Source organism: Dromaius novaehollandiae, chromosome 1 (assembly GCF_036370855.1).
Source record: "Dromaius novaehollandiae isolate bDroNov1 chromosome 1, bDroNov1.hap1, whole genome shotgun sequence".
In the NCBI taxonomy this organism is placed as follows: Eukaryota; Metazoa; Chordata; class Aves; order Casuariiformes; family Dromaiidae; genus Dromaius; species Dromaius novaehollandiae.
This window is the reverse complement of record NC_088098.1, coordinates 57,425,886-57,447,539: the sequence shown is the minus strand read 5'-3', so window position 1 is coordinate 57,447,539 and position 21,654 is coordinate 57,425,886. Positions and strand designations below refer to the sequence as shown.

General features: G+C 41.8%; 1 protein-coding gene across 1 annotated transcript; it reads left to right on the top strand.

Annotated features, from left to right (window-relative positions):
- Positions 1 to 2,632: 2,632 nt before the first annotated feature.
- C1H12orf75 (chromosome 1 C12orf75 homolog) lies at positions 2,633 to 21,329 on the top strand. Its single transcript, XM_064513503.1, has 6 exons — positions 2,633 to 2,749; positions 10,175 to 10,199; positions 16,653 to 16,688; positions 17,855 to 17,934; positions 18,749 to 18,784; positions 20,250 to 21,329. The coding sequence occupies exons 1-6, from the start codon at positions 2,707 to 2,709 to the stop codon at positions 20,258 to 20,260; spliced, it is 231 nt and encodes a 76-aa protein (XP_064369573.1). The 5' UTR covers positions 2,633 to 2,706; the 3' UTR covers positions 20,261 to 21,329.
- The last annotated feature ends 325 nt before the right edge of the window (positions 21,330 to 21,654 follow it).

Here is a 21,654-nt window from a genome sequence, read left to right as displayed (position 1 = left end):
GGAGAATAAGATTTTTGATCTGGATGATTCAAATAAAGGAATAGGAAATACAATAATGGAATTTAGGAAAATGTATATTCTTATACAAGTAAGGGCTATTTCTTAATGCACACACAAAAAAACCCTCCTTAGGGGCATTAAAAATCCTTCTCCACAGACCTGCACACCAGCTTGACAACCAGAAGCAGACTGTTTGGATTTCAAACACTCAAACTCACAAAAATTTCCAAAAAGGGAAAATTACTAATTTTTCAGATTTGTTATTCCTTTTAACTGGACTGTTTTCATAACTATGTAAATTTTGGGTTGATTTAAGGAAAGAATAACAAAGTGCTTTCTCACTACATCATTTGAAATACTTAAAGAAGTTCATATCCACACTCCCTCTATCTTCGTCAGAGGAGATGGGGTAAAAAGGATGATGGCAGACACCAAGAGTTTATTGACGCAGGGAATGTACCATTCTGAAGAGTTCATTCCTTTAATATAAAGCATTCTTGTAATAGACTTGTTTATGAGACTGCATTTTGCTACCAGTGATTTTCACTAACAAAGCAAAATGCTCAATTTGTGTAGAACATAGGTAAATTTGAAACTGAAGTGTATAATATCATTTGAAATAGACACCTAAATACAGCTTCCAAGAGAGAAAGTTTGCCTTGGACCCCTTGTTTTAAAAAGTTCAAGAGGGTCTGACTTATTACAATCCAAGACAACATATACAGCATCACATTCCCTTTGCCTTGAGACCTCTGGGATCCCAATAGCTCCAGCTCTGGAGGAGTAAGCACTGGCACGCTCCAGTTTCTTGCCTTACTCAACTCAATGCACTCCTTAACTTATGCACATAGGTCATTCAGCTTACGTATGATACACTAAACTTGGAAGATGACTGAGAGCAGAGATAGAAGGTAGATGCAGAGTCTCTCTGGTATCCCTAATACTCCTGTAGGTTTCTCAACGGGACCCGTATCTTCTGCTTGTGGCCAGGGTAATAGCTCAGTGCGAAGGCATCTCCAGGGGATTTTCTGCTCCCAACCACCTGTCTGAATGTGAGAGGAGATGGGATGGCTTGGCTTCAGTGTTCACCACAACTGTTTCCACCTGGTAAACCATATGTTAAAACCATATTCATAGATTATTGCCCAGTATGGCAAGTCTATGGTCAGTGTGGGCTGCTGGGTTTTTTTGGTTTATTTTTGTATTGGAAAACTGTATGGGATCTTTTCTACTTGTGCATCCATTAAAAGCTGATACACCCTTTCTTCCTTAACTCTGACATAAAAATTCATTTTAGGCTGTTGCTTGGCACTTGAAGGCTCAGTCTGAGAATTTATTCTTTTTTATATAATTTTCAGAAAATCTGTCCATCCAGAAGGTATGGCTGTGAACCTTTGTGAGGGTCTTTCTAAAGCCAAATCTCTGCTCTCCTGCTGTGTGTGTGTGTGAGTTGTTCATCGTGAAATTGTGTGTCCATGTGCGTGTGCCTGTTAGCCCTGCCGTATTAAATTTTGAACCAGTTGGTTAGGCTCAGGCAATTTGTCAAGACCTTGAAGATCCTGAGTTTCTACAGATGTCATGAAAATAGGTGGCCAGTGAGCAGAGGAAGATCCTACAAATGTCCACCTGGCTCCACAGTGTGCTCCCGCTTGTTAGACATTGGATGATCCACACAGGTGTGCTTCCCCAAGACATGCATCCATAGGAGACCAGACATCATCTATTCTGCTGCTTATGGAGCTGTTTATTTTCACCATGTGCTTTATGGAAGCACTCAAGAGAACTGTGCTGTCTTTTCCTTCTCTTTGAATAAAGTGAAAGATCAGGCAAAGGCATTTGATATTTGGTCCTTTTGTAGTAAAGAGGTATCAATAATATGCATAGATGATGTTCATACTAGTAGTTAGATGACACCCCTAAGTGATCCAGTTGTACCCACTGTGTTCCAGCTCTCCAGACATTTGAAAGGGCTGAGCAAGGGGAAGTCTTGAAGCTTTGGAAATATTTTCCTTCTCTATATGGAAGAAAGGTTCAGGTTAGTAGAAAATAAGTCAAATTCTCTTTGGGGGATGATACAAATTTCAAATTAAAACAAAGGTTGCTTGCAGATGTTGTAAACTTACTTTGCACATTTTTCTGTCTGCGCTGTTGGTATTGTTGAGGAGAAGCAAATCTGTAGTTCTTATCCACCTAGCGAGTCTTCAATGTGAGCATGGCATTTCTGTAGGACGAGAAATACTTAAAGCAACCAGTCTCAAAACAGCAGATGGGATGTTACTGATAGCACAGGGGGGTTTTGCAGGTTGACCTGCGGTTACAAGGGCTTCACCCACAGCGAGCGAGGGGCGTCCCGAATGTGCCCTGATGTCGGCGAGACAGTGGGCACCGTCGCTGCACGCGCACAGTGGCTCGTGTCACGCGTGGGGGGACCGTGGGGGCTCCCGCACGCTTTTGCGACTATTTGACCTTCCCCCCGATTTCGCAAGGGGGAAGGCGCTTTGCCGGGGGGCGCGCAGGGAGCACCGCGGCGCCGGCGCTCAGGGGCGGTGGGTGGGCGGAGGAGGAGGAGGAGGAAGCGCAGGAGGAGGAGGGGTCCCCGCGGCTTTATCTCCCACCCGGCTCCGCCCGTCGCCGGCTGCCTGCCACCGCCGCACGGCTCCGCACGGCTCCGCGCAGCGCAGCGCAGCGCCGGGCAGGGCGGCGCCCATGGGCTGCGGCAACTCCACGGCCGGCGGCGCGGGCGGGCGAGGTAGGGCGGCTGCGCGGCGCTGCGCGGCGGCGGGGGGAGCGCAGCGCAGCGCAGCGCAGCGGGGCCGGGCTGGCCGTAGCAGCGCCACCGGCGCGGGGGGCTGCGCGGGTGCGGCTCGCGGGGCTGCGCGGGGCGCCGCGGGCGGAGAAAGGGCGCGGGGCGCCGCGCCCGGCCGCGCTCCCTGCGCGGGCGCGTAAGGAGGCGGCCGAGGGGGCAAGCGGCGCCCTGCGCACCTGGCCGCACGGCCGGGAGCGCCGCTGGTGCCGCTCCGCTCGCCCGAGAAGTTCCCTTCCCCCCAAAAGAAAATATATGGAAATGGATAAAAAGGAGATCATCATTTCATCACATGAAATAATTATAAAAATAAGCATATGGAAACGATTTATAAACGCTTATTTTTACAGTTGTTTTCATCCTAACTGCCCTTGGCAAACCATGCCGCCTATATAAGTACCTGCATTAAATCTGTCAAATACCCTTGTTATATTCCTAAGCACTCGAGAATCTACAGCAAAATAGAGGAAGGGCCAGTGAGAATTGTTGGGTCTATATCTCTTACCACTTCCATTTATCTTACCCAGAGCTTCAGCCTGTTGTCTTGGGTGGTGCTAGCCCTGATTTGCAGACTTGGGCATATCTTTATGAGCATGAATTATATTGTTTCTCCAAGTTGTATGTATGTGTATTTGTGTGTTGGATTGCTGGTTTTCTCCCTAGACCCTGCACTTTGCGCTCATAGGGCAGGGGGAGGCTTTTCTGCCATTATTGCTTACTTGATTTCTGCTAAATGATTATAAATTAGGTTTTGGGTATCATATCAGAGGCCTCTCATGCATGAAGGATGCATTGTTTGAATCCGCTCAAACTTCCAAAGCGCTTCTTACTGCTCTCATGTTTGCACACATTAATTCTCTTCCGTTAGCTGATTCCTAGATCGCGGTGGCTCCAAGTTGTCTCACTGTATAACCACTGTTGCTTCCCACTGCTGGGGTGACATTTGTTCACCTCCCGGTTTTATGTTCGCAAGGTGCGAGCACCAGAGCAAGTGTCCGAGCAGGCTCAGGTGGCTTGGAGGAAAATTTTTGTTTTGAGTTGATCCTGAGTCACTTTGTGATAGCAAATCTGTAGATGTGGGTCTGGCCACCCCATAGAACTTGTTCCAGGACACAGATGGGTAAATGCTGAATAGACCAACTCTGACAAAGGTATTATTTAGTGAATTATTTTGAACTAAAAGTTTATTTGTTTAAATAAACGAGTCCACAGTTGCTTTTAAGGCAGCTATTGTTTCCACTGGAAAGTACAGCCCCTTTAGTAATTTAACTTATCGGTAGTGTTATTCATAACATATATGAGCTTGCCTTTCATTGCAGCCTGTTGCACACTCCTCAGAAATAGTCCACAGATCTCCAATGGCTTAGCACAGGTTAAAAACAAAATGCCATGTCAAATACATAGTAAGTATAATGTAATTATTGCTGTTACATTAATATACCTTTTCCGAAGAAAGTGTAGCTCTCTGAAAGGTCCAGTTCTGTTCTTTCACCAGCAGTAAGTCAGGAATATGGAATCTATGGTGTTATAGTAACCAGAAATTGGTGATAAAAATAAGAAGATAGTCAGGCCCCTGCCATCTAATTTTCTCCTTTATTGTATTTTCCTTTCAGGTCCTGAAAAGCAGGCATTCCTTATAAAATGGGTCTAATAAAAAATAAATTATTCAAGGGAAGGAGAAGATGTGCCATTTTTAACTAGAATTCTTGAGCTTAAAGGGAGAGAGTAATTCTCAACATTTTACCGAAAGACATGAATACAGTGGAAATACAAAGTAATTTTGCGGCTTGCACAGTATGACTATGTCTCTAATGCTAGAGTTATGACTATTCTACAGTCAGTAGTGTCAAAGCCCAAGGTACATAACTTGCAATTAACCTGTAACGTGCTCTGTCATATTATATGACTAAGGACAATATTGTAGCACATTTCACAGAATAGATTAGACATGTTATGCTAGTCCCCATTCTCTTACTCTGGCAAAATTTCCGTTGTAACTTAACTAAATTTTTCCTAAGCAGACATATATGTAATGATAGTTCAGCTAATGCTATTACCTTCTGTTGCACAGCTAGAATGACCTCAGAAGAGCTCTCAGTGCTGAAGTCTGCAGGATCTGAACTAATAGACGTGATCTAGAATAATATTTCTGTCTGGAGTGCAGGACTCCAGAATATAACTATAACATACAGTTAACCTTTCCCTTCCAATGCATCAGAGATTGGCAAAAGGATTTGAGGCCTAAAGGCTCATCAGCTGAGAAATGGCAACTGTTGTTATCCAAATAAATTGATGTATATGCATCCTTCTTGAATCCCCTAGCTTGAATCCCCTATGGATAATATTTATTTTTTAAAATTTCCCATTAGCCATAGAAAGTTTTTTTTATTAACAAATTGTTATTTTCCTGATGCTTTGTTATCTTGCTTTGCATATCCTGATGCTTCTAGGATGTTATTTCCTGATGTCTTAGAAGCTCAAAAATAGCTCTTTTTTTGTCCTTTAATATGCCCTTAAACATTAATTTACTTTTTCCTGAGTTAAGGGATTTCCCTTCATTCTGGTGTTGTCTTCACTAACAATTTTCTTTCTAACTGCCTCCTCTTTTCTATATCAATTGTGGTAGGAATGACAGCACCTTAAATTATGGTAGTCAGTGGAGGCTGGCAGTCTAGCCTTCATTTAAATATAGAGAGAACCTGTTAGTCTGTGGAAAGCTTAAAATACAGCCAAATTTCAATGAAGGAGAACTTTTCCACCAAGCTGAAATAGATTTATCAACTTCAAGTTTGGTGGAAGGCCCAGGAAACCATTCTGATATACTGTTTAAAATCCAACTAATTTTTAAAATTAATGTTTGATCAGGTCATGTTTGTGTACCAAACTGCCACTTGATGAGTTGAAGTAATCAATTTGTAGTAAACCGAGTAAATTCTATTCTCAGTTACACTGAGGTAAATCTATAATAAATCCATTAACATTAGGATTTGGTTCCATATTCCTTTCTTTTTGAGCAAATCAGAAGACAGCGTATAATAGAAAATTCAATTGTAATCTTAACTGTTGCATATGTGTATGGGTAACTTTCAGTTTTTGATTTGCTTTTTGTTACAATTTGAAGTATTTGCAAGAAAATATTATAGGAAGATGTTCATTAATAATTAATGGAAAAATGCTTCATAATCTGCTCTAAAGGTCAGATACTTGCATATTTTGTATCCATGCATTCATGTAAGTGTTTGGTTGTCTCTCACCCTTTTTATGTTTTTCTGAAAAGTTTGTCTTCCCCCTTGGCTCATGATGTGTTTCTCAGCACAGAGGAATATTCTCTGTGGCTATCAATTTCTTCCAACCATCTTTTGCATTTGTCCTGCAATTACTGAAATCCTGCAGGGATGCCAGTAACAGGTTGCTGCTGTTTTGAAAGTGCGAGACCCATCCCGCTGAATGGAAGATGCTTTGGGGTATCTTTTTGTCCTTCTTCGTTTGTGACTGTGTAAATGTGATGCCCTTTGAGGGGATGGCAGCTCCAGTCTAGACAAAGACTGTTTTTCTTTTGTAATCATTTGTGTTCAGAGCTGTGAAAGTCTGAGTGCGCCTCCTTTATTCCCATGCTGTACTCTTCCTCCTCCTGCTCCTGCAGCTGTGAAGTGCCCAAATGCAGCTATGGTCCTACTGTGTAGCTGTGTAAGCAGTGAGATCATTCAGGAAAGCTCAATACTTCCTAATCTTTGGGGATGCGGATCCCTGGCTACGCCAGCCTGCTGCTGCAAGGCAGGTTTTGGAAATTGCTGGAGGAAGGAGGGGTGCAAAGCTAGTGAGTCTGCACAGGGTTCGGCTCCATCTTTCACAGATCTGCAGGGCAAGAAATGCATTCCCCGTAACAGTGATTCCTCAGGCTTCCTCAGTCTTCCCTGCTGAGTAAGGGAGATGATGCAGGTCTCTCCTGGCTGCTGCTGCCTGCCCTCTTTGAGCATACCCGTCAACCACATTGCAAAACAGGCTTTGGGGGTAGCAACCAGTGCGAGCCTTTCAAGGTTTGTAGGGCAAGTGCTACCTTTTTTTAGACCAAACTGATATAGCTGAAGAAATGGACAAGCTTTCAAGTACGTGGACCTTTTACCAAGTCGTATTTTTAAAACATCATGGCTACCACAGCATTAAATCTTACTGCTATGCAATAGCTATGCACTGTTTGTGAATCAGTAGTAAACAAGATTCTTTGGCTGAACTTCTGACAGGACGAACTTGAGTAGTTACGAAATAAAGCGTTGCGTGCCAAACACAGAAGAGCTAGAGAAACATGCCAGTGAAGTAATAGGAGTGAGAGTGAATGAACTGGTCTTAAAAAACAAACATGTCTGTACAAACTGGGATGTAATTTGGGTCCCTTCTGAAATAAAATCTGTGCATACGGAGGGTTCAGATTCCATAACAAAGAAAGCTGTATGAGCTTTTACATAAAGATAGGGGCTGGGCCAGCTAACTGAACTGATTTTCATGCTTAAGCTCAGACCTCTTCCAGCAAGAAACTTTTTTTTTTTTATGAACTGGAAATACTGTCAGGTCTATATTCAGATACTTTAATGGTACTCAAGTGAATTTGAACCAAAGTCTTGTTCCATTTTTGTTAGTAAAATGAGAAAATAACACCCATGAAATCAATAGAACTTCATCAGTGGAAGTGAGAGGAACCTGACTTTTTGTGTTTATGAAAGTAATAGTTCACCAGTAAAACTTGTATCTTACAAAGTAAATTTGTTTTTATCATAGCTCTCTTACTGTTTTTGTATGAGGTGTATTTCAGAAAGCTGCACTGAGTTTCGGCTGTGGTACGCTCCCTTAATGTCGAAAGAAACAAACCCCACAAGGTGTCCGAGTGCAAGTGGTGCCTCTCCTTGCTCAAACACAGGCTCATAGCCATGTAGCTCTGTACGAAGTCCAAGCTGATGGGTCTGTGAGACAGCTCCAGTCCCGGCATGCTCACGTGTGTGTACTGTGAAGTCTGCCTGCCAGCTGGACTTGTTAGAGTGAGTGCAGTCCTGAAGAAGTCTGGAGCTGGCTTCCATGCTGCTCTCTGTGAGAGGTGATGCACGGGTCTCTGTACCAAACATGGATATGGCATCAAAGCATGCTTGGCTAGTGACTGGAATTTGAGTAGATGCATTGAGAAATGTAGAAGTGCTGTAGACACACAGTTCTTCACCCCCAGCTAAGGTTTCAGTTTGCAGGTCACACTCTTTTCACTCTTTGTTAGGCTTCCTGCAAGGCAGGCGTTAGTCTTTCAAATCAAGACCCAAAGCTCTGAGACCCCGACTCAGACTCAGGTCAGGCTTGCCAAAGGAATCACAAAGGACTATGAACCTTTCTGCAGGAATTGATTGTGTTTGCCGTGAACTTAGGCTGATGCATGAAAATGAGAAAGTTGTGGTTCTGATGCAAGAACAGGCAAAGCACAAGAATAGTGAGTTTTTTCCCCCTTCCCAGAGTTTTCCAGTAAGCGTCAGATTTCTAGAATTCTATGACAAGTCTTAGCAAGAGTTTGTGATTTTGCTATGCAGCTCTTCTGAGGAAAGACATGCCTTTTTCTTGCCTCTTTAGAGGAGACTTCTAAAAAAACCAATCCTGCTAGCTACAGCGATGGAGCTAGGCCTTCCAAAGTGTGTGTTGCCTGAGGTGTTGCTAACACCTAGGGTTTGTCTAGATGTGCAGGGTGGCATCTAGAAGATACATAGCTGAGCTAACTCTGAATAAACTAGCCTGTGTAGCAGAGGACATCTCATCAAGTCAGCTGTGATCAAGCTTTCATGCAACACCACAATGCAAAAAGCTGGACACATTTAAGATAGGGGTGGGTGGGTCATATGTGGTATCACGTAGAAATGGCTATAGAGCCAAAAAGCCTCAGAACAAATTTTTAAGTGAGGACCTGAGCTTATCATACTTAGAAGAAGTCCCTCCAATTTAATGAAGAGTTTCTGCTGATGCATATAGCCATACTGAGATCTTGCTGACTCTGGAAGCAGTATTATCAAAATAAATGTGTGCTGTCTTGTACAAGTCCAGTCTACGTTGCTGCTGGGGGAAGGAGGGATAGTCGAGTAATGGGAATTGAAAGTGAAATTATGCTCAGGAGTAGGCTGTAAAGAGAGGCATACCTACCATTTCCTACCATTCAAGTAGTCTATTCAGATAGACAGTGCTGGAAGGCCTTGCAGCACTGCTGCTTCCTCTGTGGGTTTAAAATCAGGGCACTGAAGGCATAGTCTCACACACCAGAATGCGATAAAGATGTTTGCTGTTTATAGCTATTTTTCAGCAGCAAAAGAAAAAAAAAGTTTTCTGAGGAATGAAGAGCCATGCCTGAGATGAACCCCCACCCCTCCAAATCCATAAAATCTTTTGGATTGGCAACTGTAGTTTTTTCAGTTTGAGCTCAGCCAGTCTTTTCCATGTAAGCACTGAGAGGAAGAGGAAGAAGAAAGAAAGGTTTTCTAATGTCCACCCTAGCCTGTGTAATTAATAGAAGGGGTAATTTGCTGGTTACTCAGCTGAATGACATACCAGCAATAGCAACATGGCATTAATAACTTGGGAGAAACAGGAAAGAGTTTGTACTTCAGTGACTGTTCCTCTCCCAGTAAGAAGCAGCTGAGTCACAAAAAAATCAATCTCTGAGATCAGGCAGCCAGGTTATAGCTTTTGTCTTTAGGGTGTTTTGTTAAATAGCAAGATGAATTAAGGGGGCGGTTGATTTATTTAGATGTCTGGGGCTTTGGATGGATTGTGTCCCAATGTTTATATTATATCTGTCTAGTTGTTTTATAGAACTTTTTTTCTCTGGCAGGAAGGATGGAGCAGCATTTTACACACATAGCGCCACATCTGTCACTGAGTCAAACAGCACGTTAACAACATAAACAGACATTCAGGAATAACTGCTTGGTTAGTTGCAGTGACTTTGCTGCAGACAAAACCACCAGAAGACAGCAAAGTGAGGCATAAGAAATGCAGAGAGATGAATTTTATCTTGTGTTGCTCTTGTCCTGAGAGAGTGCAGCTGGGCACTGCTCCACTGCAGCAGCGTGAGCAGCCAGCTGTTTTCACCCACTGAGAGTCTGGCCCTGATGCAAGTGTGATAGACTTAAGGGATAATATAGACAATCATTAAGGATAAATGAGACAATCATGAGAAGTCTGTTCTCTGACAATAGAAAATGCCTGTTGCTATATCTGTATGTTCTTACAATATGTGTAAGGAAGTCATTTGGAGGGAGAGAAAGGCAGAAAAATGCTTACTCTACAGTATCAGTTGGTTTAAAGAAGATTATGCCATTACCTTGTAAGCATGCCCTTTTTTTTTCATTCTAGGTGCCACAGGGACTACTAAAGATGCGTAAGTACTTACTATATATCTGCTCAGATATGTAACCCTGGATTTATCTGCAGTCTTATTAGCCTTGTGCTAGATTTTGTCATACATAGTTTACGTACATAATTCAGCTGGCTCCCAGTATATAATCAGCCCCACTAGAAGTTTAATGTCTTCTAGCGATAGCTTCCATCTCCCCAAAACAACTTTGTCTTGTTTACTTTTGTACAGGTATCTTCCCTTTTTGTTTCTCTAGCAGAGAGAAAAATATGCTTCTGTTGAGAGCTGTGTCTTCCAGAGATGGCCATGTTTCTTCAGACTGCCCCTCCCTGCCCCGTACACCTTTTTCCAAAGGGCATGTCTTTGTGTGAAGCAACCACAAATTTCCACTGAGTCCTGTGAGGCATATAGGGAACCACTCAGGCAAGTTTCTCCTGTTTGAAAGAGACCTGGTAACCCATCCAGACTTCCTTTAGAAAGCTCCCACCTTCTCTGTTCTTAGCTGCAGATAATCTCTTTTGCCAATGAAGGGAGAGGATGTGATGGTTGTTATGAACCTTACCTTCTCCACACTGAAGACAGTGTTTATCTGCTCCTCCTTTTCTCCCTTATCTTTGATGGTTAGTAGCAGAGGGCAGCCCTGTCCATCCTATTTTTCTCTAAGAGTGGAAGGCCTGAACCTTTGTTGTCCTGTTGCCTCTTGCAAACTCCTGCTTTTCAGAAAAGCAGCAAAAGATTAGCCTTTCTCAGCCTTTTTTTCATTTGCTGGTGTGGAAATGTGCAGAAAAAGTTTCATTTAGCCATACAGTTCTTTTCCTATTGAAGGAAACATTCAAGAAGTTCTTCTGAGGTCTATTTTTTGCCTTCTTTTTCATATATTTGGTATTTGCCAGTAGGGTTTGAGACTGAGGGACCTGGGAAAGATTTTCGTGCTATGCAGTAGGAACATTCTTCAGTTTTATTTACTTCATTTCAAGTAACTACTCTAATTAGACAGAAGAAGCCTGGTGTAGAAGTAAGTGCTGGCTGTCAAGTCAGATAAACAAGTGGAAAGAAAAGCTTAGCAACAGGTTTGTCCTTGCCGTTATAAAGTATGGCCGAGAACTGAAAAGAGGTCTCGCTTTGGCAGATGAATACTGTTGTCCCAGATACTCTTGAGATCTGTGTTTCCTGTGTAATCTGTTTTCTGGATCTTCAATGTCAGAGATTTGACAATAGATGAATTATGGAAGGCAAGTTTATGGAGAACCTCTTTTTGACGTAGGCTGCAGCATTCATGTCCTCAACACTCTCATATACAGAAAAATATCATTTTAAATTTCTGTTAGGGCCTTTTTATGTTGTTGAGGCATTTACACAATTTAAATGACTGTATTTTAACTCAGAAGTACATCTCTCTCTTTGCTCTTTGGTAGTTTTAAATGTCAAAATTGCAAATGCTGTTACAGTATGAATTCAGTAGATGTGTGCCTGTGCTTAAAGGTATGCATATATGTAGGATTGCATTTATGTGTGTTTTAACATTGGTATGACCATGGCTTTAGGACTTAAAATGGGAAAATCCCGTTTATTAGTGATAGATTATCTTTCAGGCTTCAGAAAATAATTAGGGTGCATGTTACTTTTATTTTTATTATTACTGGTTAGAGTCAGTATTCATTACTCTGAAATCTGCAAAAGAGCACATATGAATTTTTACAATGCTTTCCCCATAAAGAATTCCTAGAATATTCTAAAATGAGGTTTTATTAAAATATCAGGTTAATTTAGAGAAAACTAATTACTAGTGCAGGCTTCAGCAACTGAAAACGGCCAATGCTGGAACCGTTACTCATTCAAGTGAGTCCAGTGGAGCCAGCTGAACAACGCGGGTGAGCGACAGCATGACTGGGTCTTCCGGGCAGACAAAGGAAGCTCACACCTGTTAAGGAGTTACTGCAGCGAGGACTAGAAGAGTCCTAGATCCATCATCCTAATATTGAACAACAGATTTTTAAAAAGGAAGTGAAATACCAGGAAAAAAAACTATTTTAGTTTTATGGAAGCGAACAAAGAAGATTTATGTTAACTAAAATTATAAATCCATGCAAGCTTTTATTTTACTTTACTTTTTGCTTCTATCAGCTAAGGATTTAAAAAGTTCTCTTAAAACTAACTATTTTTTGCTAATAAATTTTAGTCGTATTGCCTCGAGTCCAGAAAAGCACTTAGGTGTATGCTCACTTAAATTGTACTTTTCAATACAAAACCCAGTCATTCTAATTCAAGGGATTTCTTGATTCCTGACCGTGACTCCTTGCTAAGGTGCCGTAGTCTCCTGGAATGAGCGGCTGGGTGGGGCTACTGAGAGTTTGATCCTGCTCTTAGCTCTGCTGGGTGACTGTAGGAAAGCTGCTTTGTCCTCCAGGATTGACTTTCTCCACCAGCAAAATCAGGCTAATGATTTAGGCTAACTTCCCATGCAAAGTACTCTGAGATTTAGTGCTGTGTGACAGCAAGAAGGCTGTATGATCTGGCAGCAAGACCCCTCTCTGTGTACTCTAACCCTCAGATAGATGGTGAACCTGTTGGCCAGCTTCAATCAACTCACCTGCCCCGCTAATAGTTAGAAGTATGTCACCGCTGACTGAAAATGCTTAGATATTGGAGGAGTAAATATATACTAGAAAATAATGCAGTGCCTGTTATGTTCAGAACATGGCTTAGTTTGGAGGAAGATTAATAATAGGAGCATGGAAAGGACACAGGAATTCAAGGCTGTTTCAAAATATCAGGAAGAAATCCATGATGTGGAACTACGGAGGTGAAATTTGCCATGTGTGCAAAGTTTAGTGAATCACTTCAGATGAGACTACTGCGTGCCGCTAGAAAGAGTCCCTATAATGCCAGAGCTCACCATGAATAAAATCATAAAAGCTGAGATAAGAAAAATGTGGATGAAATGAATTAATGTGGATGCCTGTCATCTTATGTTCAAAATACTGTCTGAAAAATGGCAGCTGCTTTATGTCATCAGATGGACGCAGAACTGTTGGATGTAAAACCTGCAATTAAAAGACCAAATATATTTTTCAAAACTTACCAGGATGACAGGAAGCCTCTTGGGGAAGACAAATGCTTAGCAAAGACACATTTTTTTTTCTAGTTGAAAAGAGAAGGCTGTTATGTGGAGTGGCTGTTAAATCCACCTACCAGCTACAGGACACAAATACAATCATCTCAGTTCTCTTGCAGTAGAGGTCAACATGTGAGGGAAGATGTAGCGACCAGTGGCAGATCAGTACAAAATATGTTGGACTGTTTTGTCTAGCCTGTTAAGTTCCTTTTGCTGTCTGTTTCTGGCACGAAAAAAGCTTATAGTAGCTTGCTCTTCCTGGAAAACGCTGTAGATAGGATCTCTTCTGATGCAGTGTGAAATATTTTTGATGCTAGCTTCTTACCCCCTCCCTAGCATAAAAAGGAGCTCAAGGCACATTAGAGGCAGTGAGAGAGGTTGTCCTGCACTCCCCTATCCCGGTTTCTCCTCAGTATGGGCAGTGCAGCCATCACAGTACTGCCGAAACCAAAGGAGCTTCTTTCTGTTCACATTTCCGCAAGGTCGAGTGTTTGGACGTTATCATCACAGCCCTGTAGCCACCCTGGTCCTGCAGCCGGAGCCCAGAGTAAGAATCTGTCTCAATGCCTCAGCTGGCACCTGGAAATTAACGGGCACCATTTAAAATGGTGCCTTAAGCTACAGTGTGTGAAGGCAAGAGATGTATAAATATGCATAATGTGTAATTTGGAGCAGCACTCCCTCCTACGTTGCTAATGAGTCTCCGGAAAGCAGTGGAAAACAGTGTCTTCCTTAAGTGTCATCACCAGAATTTTTCTTTCTTTCCCCTTTCACACTTCCATGGTTTTCTTCTTCCCATTCATCGCTTTTTTCCTACTAGGACTGCAACAGCCTGAGAGCTGTGGCCTGTTCAATCTCAGACTATATTTGCTGTTGTGCATTTAAGGGAAAAGGTATTGCAAAATTAGACTTTGATTTGTGGCTATTAAAAGGAAAGGAGGAAATCAAAATGTTTAAAAAGTTAGTCTGCTTAATCATAGACCTGGATAATTTGTTTTGGTGAGAGAATGACAGTAGTGGCCCAGTGAGGCCCCATTACAAAACATTTCTGGCATGGAAGAAAATAGCCTTGTTGCCTAGTAGAAGCTTTTTTTCTAAGCATTGATGTTAACTTCTGTTTGGACATTATCAATTATTACTCTTACAACTTGATTTTAGAGGCTTTGATGTACACGTGAAGTTGCCAGCACTTCTAAAGGATTCTTTTCTCTGGATAATGGGTAATCTGAATTATAGAAACTGTTTCTAGTTGTATGAGAAAATCAATCCTGTGACACATTCAGTTGGTTCAACAGAAAGGATTGTTTGTGATCTTTTGGAACCCAAAGTCCCTTTCTTAAAGTGTTGTCATTTTTTTTCTAAAAATACATGGCTCAGTTCTACCCATTGATATATGCCAGCTTTCCACTTTCTTTGGCTGGAATTGGACTACACTAGGACAGAGCTGTTTCATAGTCCTCAAGGAGAGGAGTCCGTGCACTTTTACGGCTGCGTGCACAAGGGCTGCAACGTGGCTGTACGGAGTCAGAGGAGAGAGGGAGGTGACTTCTGAGATGGCTCTAGCTCCTCTAGAGGAACAGCAGGTAGGCTGGAGAGAAAGGAGCTTAGCACTCGCTCTGTCTTTGAGTGCTGAGACATAGGAAGACAGTAGACTAGCTAGTTCACCCCTGACACTGGTATGCACTGCATGAATAGCAGTTAGCAAAACTGCAGCATGCTTAGATTTACCCCACACCTTTAGCATTAAAAAGACCTGTGTATCCCTAGTCATTGTGGTGGTGCAGAAAAGATGCTGCTTAGAAAGGAGAGAATGGTGAGGAGATTATTTCCAACTAGTAGCAACATTTTTATGGCATTTGCTACCCTCATAGAGGAGTGCTGACGGAGGTCTAAGGGGCACCTCCCTGCCTTTAAGGCTGTATCCTGCTATGAGCTCTCTATTCTTTGGACCACCTTGACTTCAAGGATCAGTCACAGCATACAGAAGACACATTTACCTTTTAGAATAAGTAAATTATAATGAGAAATGTTATACATTATTGTCCAATATCGTAGTTAAGAAATGCCTTTCAAGGCTACAATATGGTTTTAGCCCTAACACTGGATAACGGCCAGCTCTGATTTATTGCCTGGGGAGCAGATCAGAAATTCACAGATGGGCTCATGATGGAGACTGTCTTTGCATTGCCCCCATATTCCAGATAATTTGTTCTTTGTGGGGCATATCTGGGTGAATCTAGCCTGTGCATGAGCATTTCCACAGCAGAGGCCTCCTCGGACCATGGCACTCCCCGCATGGCTTGCATGCTTCTCCAGGCACTGCTGTGGCCCTATGTCACGACTTCCTGAGCAGCTGTGGTGCAGGATCCTTCCTGGACCATTATGGCAGGTCCCCCTGCACTGTTGTGGGTTTCTCAGCACTCAGGTTATCTTGCCTCTATTTTTATTGCTAAGTTGTTAGCTGCAGACTAAGCCAAGGTGCAGCTGCTGTCCCAGTCCACACCCAGGCATGCAAGCAAGCAGAGCTCGAGGTTCAAATATTTAATAAAAGGTGGGTGAGTGGCTTGGGTGAGGACTAATGCTGGGGCACAGATGCTGGGGCTGTGGCACAAGCATTATTTCCTCAGAGAGTAAGAATACAATTTTTATCTTTTCCTTACTCCATTTGTCTTCATACTTGGTGCTAATTTCTTTATCGCCTGGCCTAGTTCAGCTGCACTGGACAGTGCTTTGGGGGGAGAGTCAAACTTCCAGTGACTCCCTATTGATCTACAGACTGTACTGTGATTTTACCATAAAGTAAAAGAAATGTTATTGCTCGTTTATAAAGAATTAATGACAGACTTACTTGGTTTGCAAACAAATCTGACTTGAGTAATTGCAGTACGTCATTTTACAGAGAGGTTCTGTAATATGTTTTAGCATAACTGTTACAAAAATCCATCTTTCCAAGCTTGTTCCCATGCCAGCATGGACGCACAGTCCCTTCCAGCCCTCTCATGGAGGAATGGCAGCCTAGACTTGTTCCTGTTATGTGTGGAGCCTTTTATGCAGTGTGGGGACTCAGGAAGGGGGTTAATTTGCCAGCTTCAACTCCCAAACCTACTTTCAGGCATCCCTGGCAGAGGCCATAAAGTAAGCTGCATCTATTGTCAGTCCTATTCTTTCTTCACATTAGATTGCTAAATTGTCATTCTCTCTTTTTGTGTCTATGTAAACATTTTAATGAATTGTGGATGACCTGAATTAATCTGGGATCAGTCATACTCCCCTTCTTCCCCTGCCCCTGAATCTAACCAGATAGCAATGGAATATCTGAAAGAAGCTGTTTGCTAATGCGCTTTGTTTTTTTGATGTTACAGAGCAGAAGAATCCATATCAGATGATGACAAAAGGAGGTAGGTACTGGGCAGGACCGGCTTTATTTGGAGTAGGTTGCACTGAGTTCTGCCACCAGATGTGCATCCTTTCTTTCCTCCTCTTAATCCCTCCCCTGGAAATGGAGAAATTAGAAAAAAAAAAAAAAAAAAAAAGAGAGAGAGAGAGAGAGAGAGGAGGAAATCTCATGCAGAGCCCAGTATGGATTTCCTTCTGCCCCCGGAATTGAGCTGGGGGAAGGATTTTCACTGAGAGAAGAGCACATTATCTTGCAGCTGTAGGTGATCTGCTAGAGAAGGGCCACGATGCCGGTGACCTCTGCCTTCATACCGACTCTACTGGTTTGCGCTGTCATATGTGGGAAGTCTCTATTGGGCTGGAAATCAGCAGGAGCTGTGATTCTATTGTCAAACGCATCAGAAATCACTTGGAGCCTCGAGGCCTGGAGGAGGCGTGATTCATGTAGCACCTAACCCATCAGAGCAACCTGAAGTGAGTCTCTGCAAGGAGCTCCAGGCAAGGACCCAGTTTTCCACCTCGTTGCATCAGTCCCTGCCTTCCACAGAGGTTTTGGAGCCAGAAAATACACTCTTTCAGGCAGTGAATGGGAGAGGATTGGGCTATGAAAGTACCTGACACCCTCATGCTCCCTCCTAGTAACAGTTCTCTCCAAGTGTGACCCTAAGAAGGGAGATGGTCCTTTTTATTAACTAAGAGAGGTATGAGTGCTGTTTAATTGGTGCATTACCTTAAGTGAAGTGCTGAAACAGTCTGTGTTGTACATGACTATCAGATTGGCTCTGTCATCCAATGGATGTTGGGTGTGTAGAAGAAGCTGTGCAGGTGGGGTTTACTGTGAGAAGAAAGTTGGGATTTATGAAAAATATTAGGAACTTGAGTGAAAAACAATTAGTTCATTTCACAGCTTTGGATCCCTCTCAAGAAAAACAGCCATTGTCAAGCTTTTCTCTTCCCTGGCAAAGGCTCCACCTTAGCAAAGGGCGCTGCATTTAAAGTGCACCTTCCCAGTAGCCATGGGAAAGGAGGGCTCCTCTGACAGTGCCTGTGGAGGTGCCTCCTTTCAGAGCGTCCATGGTCCTTGTAAAGCTGCTATGTGCTCTCGATATTACATGGAGAAGTGTTTAAATTAAGCTCTGATATCTCTCTAATTGTTTCTTTAAATCAGGAACTATGGCGGTGTTTATGTTGGTCTGCCATCGGATGCGACTGCCATGGTTTCCAGTCAGACAAAAGCTGCACCTAAAGGTATTTGAAGGTCGCCTGTTGCATTTCTCCTGCATTCTCAGTCTAATTCGATCTATTAAGATGTATTTATCCTTTTAAAAAATCAATGATCATTTCAGACAGACTGAATAGCCTTGTAGCCTCTTAAGGCAGTGGAGCTATTTATAGTCGTTAAAGTGATTGTTCCCATTTAGTGAAATTTTAACACACCTACTTTTGCAGAAGGATCATAGAGCAGACACTCACAATGTGGTACATTATCTTCTGAACAGCTTCTCCGTGCTCTGAATGCTCTGTGAATTCAAAGAAAACAAAACCCTCTTACAATTTAGAGGCTATGATATATGCACTCGCAGGGCCTTAGCACTATTTATAGTTTTGAAGGTGTTTACTTGCATTGTGGCAAATTCCAATACGCAGAGTTAGTAAGTGCTTGCTTTCAGATGTATTTTTGTTCTTGTATGAAACCCAGTGCAGATTGGTTTTTTTCCCCCATTTTATATTTTTGAACAGTGGGAATGAACATTAGGTTTGTAGATACTTAACAGACAAGACATAAATGTATATTTATGAGATTATGTAATATTTTTTAGATTTAACACAACAAAATACTGCTGTCACATATATACACAACTGAGTTCAGTCTCTGACTGGAGCTCCTAAAGCTTGTTGCAGTGCAAAAAGTGAAGAACAATAACACTATTAACCATGATAACAGTATATGTATTTGGAACAGTAGTAACTTTGATGCATGCTTTGTTGAATGGTGCTTTAAATTAGTGATACGTTAGAATGTTTTAACCATCTTTACTTTCTGTTTTCTAATTAAGATTAGAAGGAAATAAACGCATCAAGATGCAAACAGCTGGAGGTACAGTATGATTTAATTAATGTTGTGTGTTTGGCATGTGTTAGCTGAAAAAGTTGCAGTATTCCTTGTGCTGCTATCAGGCAGTCTGGCAATTATCCAGTTATAATTACAATTGCCACGTAACTCTTCTAAAAGCGAAACCACAGCCCACCTTTCAGTGGCACAGGCATAAACTGAAAGATGGGTAAAGCCACCAGCTTGCTGTTCCAGGTAGACTGGTGAGAAGCAAGGCAATACTGTATTACCCATACTGGGAATGAATAGAAATCAGGTGTACTCGTATTCACCCTCGACCACACCACTGCTTGTCCGGCAGTGGTACTGCGACCTCCCACGGGAGAGGTCGGGTGTGCTCAGCATTGCACAGACTGGGGTCCATGGAGGCAAAGCTTTTGCCAGGAGCCAGTGGTTTGCAGTCAGAGTCACTCTGCTCCATTTTGGGACCACTGCAAGTACTGGAGCAAAGTTAGGCACCTGCTAAGTAACCTACTGGGGCTCTCCGACTGATATGGAAAATTTTCGTCCTCCACTGTCCAGAATAGGATAGTGAAAATTTATCGGCTCTATTCCTGACCCAAGAGTTTCAGCTAAATAAATAAAAAAGTGCTTTATAAGTACATGGCTGAGGAAAAATAAAACAAGCTTGGTTTCCATTAAGAATTTGAACTGAGTGGACATTGACAAATTTGAAGAGGGAATCGTTTCAGTGTTTAGCTGGTGGGGAGGGACAGAATTAGAAAGCTGCCAACGTTTTCCTTGGGAAGTAGAACCCTTTCCTAATTTAGATGAATAGCTGTTTTTGCAGGAAGCAGATCCTTTCCTAATTTAGATGAAGAGCCAGAAACAGTTCTGGTTGGTCCTGGTGCTGGATGCAGGCCCAGTACAGCAAGACACATACACTGATGATCTCTAATCATGCGAATCCTATATGGGCTCCGCTAGGAGCACTCATATACTAGTAAACCTGCAGCTGACATCACATCTAATTCTGGGGACCTAGCTGAGATGTCTGGGCTAGGAACAGCATCACCCTTGATCTAGGCAAGGCTGAAGCAACTTCTAGAGGTGCATTTTTCCTCCCGTGGCTGCTGAACGAAGTCTGTTAATTCAGCCCTGGCTTAAAAAATGCCTGAGATTGGTCAGGGTCTATCCCTTGGCTTCTGCTATTCAAGATAGTTGAAAGTGCAGTTGGGCTCCATAGGTAAAAGATCAGGGCATGGCTGCTGATTCAGGGCCTGACCTTGCAAATGCGCCTACGAGCAGCTTTAAACCTATAAAGGGTCCTGTGAGCTCCACAAATGTATGCATGTGTGCATCTGGAGGGCATAGACCCATGATTTCTCAGCTTCTAACAGAGACCTAGTTGGCTGGTTTATGTATAGATTGTTATTGTCCTGCAGTAGTGCTTTACCAGTCCAGCTAAACCTTTTCTTTCTTTCTTTTTTTTTTTTTTTCCTCCTATCAGTCCTCTGCTAAGACCTTAAGAGAAAGTTGTCTTTCTGCTGAAGATTTTTATATTTATGTAGCCTTCCAGACAGCAAGACAGTTCAGAGCACCAAAAAATTGAAACTGTGGCAAGTTACAACTACAGGTAAAGCTTAAAGTACAGCATGGAATGAGTTTGCTGTGATGGTTGCATTATGGAAACTTCCTGCTGTTATCCAGTGAAAAATGAAATTGATGAACTCGTGGATATTTCTGGACAAGAGCTAACTTTGATGATCTGCAACTTATTTCTCTCTGGCCATATTGCAGATCTCATCAGCTATCAGCTACGCTTCATATATTTTCTCCAACAATTTTTTGATAGATTTTATATAGAAAATCATTACTACTGTCCACTTAATAGTTCCTATGGTAGGTTCCTATAAATTAATTGTTAATTTACTTCAGAGTAATATATTTGAGAGGTTTGCATCTTTTTGGTAATATTGCAAATTTTAATATTTTTCCTTTGAAAACTTAAGAATAGAAAGAAATAGACATAAGACCATCAGGTTCTTTATAATTACTACTGTCACTTTTATACAGTGAAACAAATATTAGTGTTTAATTTTCACCTTTTAAAAAGATATTATTGCTCAAGGAAATTTATTTAAATAAGAACAGCATACTTCACTGTAACATTTACATGTCTGTTATTTTCTTCAGCTTTATCTCTTTTATAAAGCTTTACATGGAAAAAAAAATACTGATGAACCAAACTATTACGTTATGTCTTCCATTCTATGTAATGTTATAATGACATTTTCTTGTGTAAGAATGACATGATGGTATTGTCGGAGAGAGCTGGACTAAAACCCAGTGTTTGATCAATATTTGAGTTTTGTGTCCCCAGTTCTTCTCTAAGCATCTCAAGTCTGGCAAATTGTAACAGAATGTGTGTTCTTATTACTTCAGCAGTTTGTTGTATTAAATGATGAATGGGCGGTTTTAAAAATCATTAAGTTCATAACAACTGTAAGTTTCCCACAGGAACATAAAACAAATTGTATGTTTCCGTATGGTTGAACATGTATTTAAATTATTAAAGCATTTTGCATAATTCTTTAGTCAAACTCTATTTTTTATAGGACACAATATGCCATACACACACACAAAAAAAAGCCACCCAATTACTGTATTTCAGTAGATTAATGATCATTTTAAAATTAAAAAAAAAAAAAGCAAGCTAGAAACATTTGGACATGAAGTAAAATGTTGAGAACTGTGAAATTCCTTCCAGTTTCACCAATATTTGTTAAGACTAATGATTGACCATTGACCATGACTTCCAGTAACTTGCAGCTTTGACTGTTAAAACAAGCTGTGTTTTTTTTCGTGCCAGGTTCATAGAAAGAAGTATTTCTAAAATATTCCATGCTTGTCCT

What these genes read in the sequence shown, in the direction of transcription:
- C1H12orf75 (XM_064513503.1), top strand. Translation starts at nt 2,707, where the DNA reads ATGGGCTGCGGCAACTCCACGGCCGGCGGCGCGGGCGGGCGAG. An exon ending in CGGCGGCGCGGGCGGGCGAG is followed by an intron (nt 2,750 to 10,174) that starts GTAGGGCGGCTG and finishes TTTTCATTCTAG; the next exon opens with GTGCCACAGGGACTACTAAA. An exon ending in TCAGATGATGACAAAAGGAG is followed by an intron (nt 16,689 to 17,854) that starts GTAGGTACTGGG and finishes TCTTTAAATCAG; the next exon opens with GAACTATGGCGGTGTTTATG.